Below are 8,728 nucleotides of genomic sequence, written 5' to 3' on the forward strand. Positions count from 1 at the left end.
TGTTACAGGCAGCGAAGATGCTGATAGCCACCAAGAGTCTTTAAGTGGTGGCCCAGCAGCCACAGTCACTCATCGTACTCTAGAAGGTCTCTGAGGCACAGAAGTCAGGACTGGAATGTGACTGAGGTCATTTTAAGTGAGGTGACTCTGGTTGCATTTAAGTGGAGTTAGTCTGGGTGAACGCTCTAGCCTCATTAGCACCACAGAGGAAATGGAGCTGTTTCAGAATTTTTTTGAGTCTAGGGTGATTTTTCACTGAACTACTGAGTGGGTAAAAACAAGTTCCCAAAGTGTGTTGGCTAAGAAAGAGCATCCATGTGTTTAGACATGTGATTTAGTGATGGCCATGGCTCTGCTGAATCTCATAGGAAGTTACTCTGGGTGAAGTATGGGTCAGTTTTTCTATTTTCAATTTGATTTTTTTTCTGGAAATAGACCAGTAACTACATAGTACAAGAACTCAAAATATTCATTATTTAAATGTCAGTTCAGTAAAATACACAGCCTTATTTTTCTCTAACTAAGATAGCTGGGAGTCATCCTTGCATGGAAAACCTCAAAGTCCTCCCTGAAAGGTGGCGGTGAGCATGGGCAGGGTAATCCAGTGAAGTGGCTGTCACTTTGTGATGTAGGAGGTCTTTTTGTCTGTGTATTCCTTTTCTTGGTTAATGAATAAAGAAACTGGCTTGGCCTGTTGATAGGGCAGAACTTATGTAGGCCGGGAAGACAGAACTGAATGCTGGGGAAAAGAAGGGTGGAGGCAGGAAATGCCATGGATCCATGGTTGGAGGTAGCCATGCTGAGACTTTACTGGTAGGCCACAACCTCGTGGTGATAAATAAATAAAATGATTAATAAAAATGGATTAAATTAAGATGTAAGAGTTAGCCAGTAAGAAACTAGAGCTAATGGGCCAAGCCGTGATTTAATTCATACAGTTTCTGTGTAATTATTTCTGGTCTAAGCTAGTCAGGTGGCTGGAATAAACAAGCAGCCCTCCTTGCAACAACCTTGGTTTTCAATTGCTGGATACCATTGTCCTTCATTTCCTTTTGTCATTGACTAGGCCTACACGGGGTCTTGGTCATCAAAGGTCACTATATTTCTGTCTTTTCAAAGAAGAACCATAGGATTCTCCCTAAATCTTGAGAAGTAGATGGTGAAAATGATGGGTTGCAGGTCTATAAACATTTTCTCCTCCTGTCATTAACTGTATTCTTCCTGCAGTTACAAGACGTAAGTTCCAAGAAGCCTCACTCACACCACATTTATGATCTGATCCGAACCCGGAATATCAGGATCCTCACCATCATGTCCATAATCCTGTGGTGCGTAAGTGAGACCTGCCTGAGCCTTCCCCACTCTCAGGACTCTTTGTCTACAGGCATGCTCAGACCGAAGCTGGAAACCTCTGTCCTCACATGATGCAAGGTTGTCCTTGTGATGGATGGCAGCCACAGGGACATAACAGTTCTTTTGTAGTGGAAGCCCAGGAAAGGAGAAAGTGATCATAGAGGCTGTAAGGATCTAGGGATCCCACAAGGGAATCCCACAGGTCCCTGCTTAGCTGTTCCTGTCCCTTGTCCCCTCCCTCAGTAGATTCTGTGTGGTAAATAGGCAGGAAGAGACTGATAGCAGCTCTGCTACGCTCATGGAGACAGAGAGAGCTCCCTACAGTGGGGCCACGGTGTCTGTCATTTGCACACACACCCTGCACATCCCCGTGCCTGGCTGTTTCCTCTTAAAAGTGTTCTCTATTGATGACCCACACTCTGGCTGGGACAGTTAGGGGTTTGAAGAAGGGTCTCAGTGAAGACACTTTATCCTTTAGGTTCCAGGGGCTGCTAAGAGCTTTCTGGAAACATGAAAGTGGGATATGGCCTTTCTGGGGTGTTCATAGAGCAGTGGTTCTCAACCTTCCTAATGCTGCAACCCTTTAATAAAGTTTCTCATAGTGTGGGGACCCCTAACCATAAGATTATTGCCCTTGCCTCTTTATTACTGTAATTTTGCTATTGTTGTGAATCATAATGTAAAAATTTCTTGAGATAGAGGTTTGAAAAAAGAGTTGGGATATTGGATTTTTATAAATGTTTTGTTGTAAGATTTTAATGATGAAATGCAGGTTGGGACTTCTCCCCTAATGATTAAGCCAATGTCAATTAATAAATCATTTTGCTGAGACACTTTCTTTATGAAATGTTGTAAAGGTGCATTGGCAAACTTACCCAGGGAAAGTTAACTTTTGTGCTAGGAAGTAAGGCACAGGGTGACTACCCTGTATCAAGAACAGTTCAGAACTTGCTGAAGATGAATGTTTTTCAAGGTGTATGGTTCTGGGGTGATGGGTGCTGTTTCTCCAGGTCTCTTTTGTTCCCTGTTGTAGGCTGACCATATCTGTGGGCTATTTTGGACTTTCTCTTGACACTCCTAACTTGAATGGGGATATCTACCTGAACGGCTTCCTTTTGGCGGCTGTTGAAGTCCCAGCCTATGTGTTGGCCTGGCTGTTGCTGAAACATGTGACCCGGAGATATTCCATGGCTGGTTCCCTTTTCCTTGGTGGCAGTGTCCTTCTCTTATTGCAACTGGTGCCCTCAGGTATGGATGGTGTTTGTTTGCAGGACTGAATCTTCTGTGTTCCACTTTCCTTGAACCAGGAAGTGAATACAGTCAAGGCCATTAGATCTGTGTTACAATGTACACTGTATCACAGTGTCCAATGCTCACTTAAAAATCAAGAGGTTACCCAGGTGATAGTGGTGCACACCTTTAATTCCAGTACTTGGGAGGCAGGAGCAGGCAGATCTCAGTGAGTTTGAGGGCAGCCTGGTCTACAAAGAGAGTTCCAGAACATCCAGAACTTTACACAGAGAAGACCTATCTCCAACAAAAAAGAAAAAGAAAGAAAGAAAGCCAGGAAGAGCATCTCAGAAAACTTGATAGAAAAGGGAATACTAGTCATACCTGTAATCAAAGCAATTGGGAGGAGGATGCAAGAGAATGAGAAGTTCAAGGTCTTTTTTGGTTATATTGGGAGTCAGATGTCAGCCTGGCCTACATTAGAGCTCTGAGAGGGAATGAGCCCAGTATACTTCAGGGTACAAAAGGAACTGATAAGTGAAGAAGAGGGAGAGGCAAAAGAGAACTGAGGCTATGGGCAGGACTATGCTGGTAAAACTGACTTGATAATGCACTAATAGACAGGAGGAACCCTTTCTGACAACCTGGGGAACAGATGACAAGCCTTATTTGTCCATACTTGGCAGAATCATTCATGCCCCCTATGAATTTTGGGACCTCTGGTGGTAACTGTGAGGCTGTACAGGGACAACCTGGTGTGTGGCAGAAGGAACCTGGGAGTGACTGCAGTGCCCTCACCTGAGCTCAGAGTGGCCTGTGGGTCACAGTAAAGTTGATTGGAAGATCATCCCTAAGTTCAGATGACTTATAGATTTTTTTCAATGACTTTATTATACTTATTTATTGGGAGGAGGGAGACATGCTTCCCAACAGACATGTAGAGGTCAAAGGAGAGCTTGCAGGAAGTGGGAAGAGTCAGTTCTCCCCTTGCACTGTGTGGGTCCTGAGAATCACAAGTACTCAGGCTTGGCTGAAAATGCCCTTACCCGCTGAGTCACCTCAAAGCCCAGATCTGTGAACTTGTTGAGTAGACTGTGAGCATGAACTGAGCTAGAGCTGGACTCCCCATTCATATCCAAGTCCTGGTTAATTCCACAGTGCCCTCAGTGTGAGCTTCTGCGGAAGCAGCTCATCCCTAACACAGGAAGACTTCTGGAAGGCAGGCAGATTGGGATGAGGGGGCACATACTGTCTGGGCCTCTAGGTTGAGGAACACATTTACCCTCACATAGCTACAGTGCCCAGTCTCTTTGTAGGAATCCCCTTAGAAAGAAATTTAAACCATAGTGTTTTTCTCCCAATAGGAAGGTATAGAAATTACCCAACTCTCTCCACCCTGAGTCAGGGAGAAAGTAAGTTCATTTTAGACTTAAAGGGAAGAGAACTTCTCCAGGGCAACCCTTACACTGGTCCCTCTTGCCTTTGCTATCTTTCCTTTCTCTCCAGACTTAATTTATTTGTCTACTACCCTGGTGATGGTGGGCAAGTTTGGAATCACCTCTGCCTATTCCATGGTCTACGTGTACACAGCTGAGCTGTACCCCACTGTGGTCAGAAACATGGGTGTGGGGGTCAGCTCCACAGCATCTCGCCTTGGCAGCATCCTGTCTCCCTACTTTGTTTACCTTGGTAAGTACCATGAACACTGGAGCGATGGATGGGACAGATGCTCTAAGTACCTTATATGTGAGCTGAACACAAGCACCTATAATTAGCAGGACACATCTGTACTGGGACCCTGGATGGAGAAGGTGCTTTTCAAGTGTAGTAGAGAGAAGACACCCATTTCAAATGGAAAATATCTCATAGACCAGCTAGATGGGATTGAGAGAGTGTTGGTGTTTCTATTTCGATCTCCCCAGACCCTCCATCACCAATAGATTTCTTCATCCTAAGAAATTCTTTAGGGAGCCAGTTTACTTCAGTAGAGGAATTTCTTCTTGGAGTTAGGAACATGAAGAGAAACCTGTTCATCCAAGAGGTCTGAGTGATGGACTGACAGATGCCATGGCTTAGAACACTTCATTTCTTTAGTGTGTATGTTGAGATCAGAGGACAATTTAGGGGAGTCTTAAAATTAGTTCTTTATTTTGAAGCATGTGGATCCTGGAGATCAAACTCAGGCCACCAAGCTTAGCAGAAAGTACTTTTACAAGCTGAGCCATCTCCCTGGCCCCCATTTTACTTTTCAAGATCGTGGCTCACTAAGTTGTGTGAGCTGAACTTGAACTTGCTCTGTGGCCCAAACAGCCCATGAACTTTATTTAGCTCCTCTTGCCTCAGCCTCCCAGTAGGTGGCACACAGGCCTTCATTGGCACACATGACAGGGTGTTTATGCCCTGTGAAGATCTGCCTTCTGACATTATATAGCAGGACTCCTTCCTGGACGCTGCTGCTCCTCTGCACATCCCTAGCTCTGGGGAGGACCTGCCAGTGTCCTGAGAGTAGCAGGTACTCCGAAGGCTTGGTACATGGCTCTAAAGGGCTGTAGCACCTTGTCTAACCTGCAGGAAAATCTAACGGGGACACATCTGCACAGGTGGGAAGTTGCTCCTGTCCTAGACAAGTACCTTGTGTTCCTTGGGAACCCTGCAGCGTGGTGACTCTGCTTCCCTGTACCTCTCCCTTGTCCATTGTCCATTGGACACTGCCGGACCTCTGGGCATATCTGTGCCAGGACTGGGTTCTGAGACTCTCTAGATGCCAGCCTTCACTCTAGCAGTCTAGGCTTTGGGAAACATTGAAACCCACAGTAATGTGAGTCCTATATAAAGCCCCGAGGAAATATAAGGTCAGAATGAAACCAGTGTCACTGTAACCTGGGTCCTCTGCTTGACCACAGGTGCTTATAATCGCCACCTTCCTTACATCCTTATGGGAAGTCTGACCATCATGACAGCTATCATCACCTTGTTTTTCCCAGAGAGCTCTGATGTCTCTCTCCCAGACACCATTCACCAAATGCAAGAGGTCAAAAGGTAAGATACCTTCCTTCTCACAGTTTAGATGCATTTGGTCAGGTTCTGGCCATGTCCTTAGGCCCCAACCCTTGAAATAGTGGTCCTTGCACACTGTCTCACAAATAACTGGACTACTTTAACCATGGTGCTATAAGGGCAAGGGCCTGATCCTGTGTGAACAAGTGTCCATGTGCATGACCATAGAAGCAGCCACTCTAGTTTAGTGTAAAAACTACGGGAAACTTAGAATCTGCCATGTCTTTGGTTTTTCTCCAGATCTGGCTTGTTTCTTTTGTGACTGATAGGTATTTTTGTAAGATTTGTAAGTAACATTTGTTTTCCTTGTTTTAATAGAATAAAGCGTAGGCATTCCCCACGCCAGAAACAAGTCATCAAAAATGTTGTAAAAGACACTCCAGAATCCTAAAAAGCACAGCCTTCTAACACCCCTCCAGAAAGTAGAAAATCAGCGTGTTGTCAGAAATGCTGTCAATTACCAAGGACTTTTCGGTTCTGTTGACGTTATGTCTAATGTGCTCATGGATGGGTGCATCTGTCCAGAGAGCCACCTTCCTCCAGGGACACCAAGGCTAACTGCAGACAACTTGCCCATCCCATTCCAGTGGTGGACTTGGCCCTTCCTAAGAAGTCAATGAGTCTCTTGAATCAGTGGGACTTGGAAGACTATGCGAAACTTTGTAAGATGGGTAAGGTTGCACAGATGGAAATGCAGGTCCGTTTTTCCCTCCTCTCCCTAACAGACAAACTCGCAGAAAAGGGAATAGGTGTTGCTCGGTGGCAGTGTGCTTGGCTAGGATGCACAGGGCCCTGAGTTCCATACGAAAAACCAGAAGGAAACAAAACTTCTTCAGAAAATAAATGATTCCATGGGGAGTTTGATTTCTCGTCTTTCCTTACTGTGATTGCTTTAACTCACAGCAGGAGAACACAAGACCTAGGGCACCCTAGAGGAAATGAAGGTGGGAGCAGGTACATAACGTCAGCAGTGTGTGGGCAGTGACTGCTCAGTCCCACAGCCAGCTGTGCTGTGTATGTCTGGTCAGAGTCCTGGGCTTGTCCGGGCCATAAGAAATCCACTGTTGAGGTCACGGCTTGGCGCCCAGTGCTGTGTAAATCAGAATCCCTGGCAACCAGACACTTACCTGTGCCTTGAAGGGCATGTATGGGTGACAGAGTGTCCCTTTCTTTTCTCAGCGCTGTCATGGGGATTGTTTTGTCATCTGTTGTTGTGTCACTCTTCAGCAGAGACTTGGGAACAGTGTTTCTCAGCTCTGAATTACCCTGGCTGGTGTGCAGTTGCCGCCACGGAAGTGCAGTTGCACCTCCCAGCCTTAGTCACTGTCACTGCTCTGAGCGCCCAAACAATAGCACTACACTTGTTCCTTTTACGATGTGTAATCATGGGGAAAGTCAAGAAAGAAATGTAAGTTGTGTTGACAGTCTCTCAGAGTTGCTGGCTGTAGCCGTGTGACATCGGCGGGTATTTTGTGTTCAGTGTGATTGTCCCTTCTGATATTGCACACACTTCACCTTCTTTAAAAAAAGAAACAATATTTGGTGGAAACTACTGAAGTTCCTTGGGCAATGAGATGGTCTTAATAAACAGTGATATTTTTAAATAATAACAACTGCCTATAATCTTTATTTCTAAAATTGGTTAGGATTTGTGGGATGGCTAATCTTGGTTGTCCACTTGACTACATTTGGAATTAACTAAAATCCAAGCAGCTAGACGCACATGTGAGGGCATTCTCTTAGTTGGATTATTTGATGTGGAAGACCTCCCCTAAATCACGGTCATTTAATGTCAGAAACTTCACCTTAAACCTGGGCTGCACCTCCTGGTGACAGCTAAGAAAAATAGAACATGGAAGAAGAAAAGTTTTTACTGCCTACTTGCCCTCTCTTTCACTGGCTAGTTCATCAATCCTGTTACCATTCCTTCACTGATGTTAGAATCCACTTCTAAAGTCCAGCATGGGCTGAAAACTGACAGTTCTCTAGGACCTCCTTGGTCCTCCAGTACTGGATGGGATTGCTGAGGCATCCACTCATGTGGAATGAACAACTCCCAGATCAGTAGCCTTTCCATCAGGTATAGCCACTGTTGAACTACCCAGACCACCTCCACAAGCCACTCTAATAATTCCCTTTTTAATATCTTGCTTCATTCTGTCATTTCTGTTCCTTCAGAGAACCCTGACTAATCTACCTAGAAACACCAGCATGCAACTCTTCTGTAGGCTAACTATCAGTGTTCAGGGTTAAGATTTAACTTGTACTATGCTATATAATAGGCATCTACCCAATATTGACCGTGATTTGCACCAGCCTGGTGCACTTAGCCTCGGTCTCCCTGGAAACAGCCTGAGCTAGGAGCTTCTGTACAGTTCTGTACTCTACCTGGGAATAAGACTCTGAGGAACAGGAGTGCAGAACAGGGAAGGAGGGAGGCCCATTCCTAGGATGCTTACTGTGTTGGGCAACACCTAAGAAACTGCAGGGTCCTGAGTCTCTGAGGAAGCCTGGGAGATGCATCTCAAAACCGTCTTGCACCATGGAGAAAAGTGGGGAGCATTTGCCTCATCACCCATTTAAAAAGACAACACTGGGGTGTCTGTTCCCTATACACACAGAGATCCTGTCCCTTGGATGAAATGCATGAAGCTCAACACTGCTGACCCAAATGAAGCTCTTTAGGCTGCACTGCATCAAAGCTGCCCAAAGCCTGCTTGAACCGGCCTTGGAGCTCCTGAGTAAGGGGTAGAGCAGAGAGCACTGGGCTGGAGTGGTGTACAAGACACACATGTCGATGACCAGTGTTTGCCAGGGTGACCTGTGCTGGAAAATATGATGGGACCTAAGTCCAAAGCTCAACTGTTGCTTGAACAACTGAAGGCCATGTCACATGCCAAGCAGGGGCTTCTGGCTCAGGAGTAACACAGAGCAGCATATCTGGAAGATTCAGTTTCCTCCCCTCAAACCAGGTCCTGAGCTGACTTTCCAATGGCATGCCTTCTTAGGAACCCCAGATTTTAATTGCCGTTCTCCCCACCATGTCTTTTGCTGTGAGTGAACAGTTCCTTCACTGGCTTTTATTCTT

The 8,728-nt window shown here is 45.6% G+C and overlaps 1 protein-coding gene across 3 annotated transcripts in view; it reads left to right on the forward strand.

The window, feature by feature from the left end:
• LOC125402757 (solute carrier family 22 member 21) overlaps positions 1-7,253 on the forward strand; it is a 36,074-nt gene extending 28,821 nt beyond the window's left edge. For 2 of the 3 annotated variants that reach the window (XM_087910631.1, XM_087910633.1), the window contains 5 exons: positions 1,228-1,328; positions 2,387-2,601; positions 4,090-4,272; positions 5,487-5,622; positions 6,166-7,253. In XM_087910631.1, the coding sequence (XP_087766757.1) occupies positions 1,228-1,328; positions 2,387-2,601; positions 4,090-4,272; positions 5,487-5,622; positions 6,166-6,436 (906 nt within the window). In that variant the 3' untranslated portion in view covers positions 6,437-7,253. Of the gene's footprint in view, positions 1-1,227; positions 1,329-2,386; positions 2,602-4,089; positions 4,273-5,486; positions 5,623-5,958 lie in introns of all 3 variants that reach the window. The other variant, XM_087910632.1, reaches the window with a different exon arrangement.
• Positions 7,254-8,728: the final 1,475 nt, after the last annotated feature.

Source organism: Myodes glareolus, chromosome 9, assembly GCF_982192425.1.
Source record: "Myodes glareolus chromosome 9, mMyoGla1.1, whole genome shotgun sequence".
Classification (NCBI taxonomy): Eukaryota; Metazoa; Chordata; class Mammalia; order Rodentia; family Cricetidae; genus Myodes; species Myodes glareolus.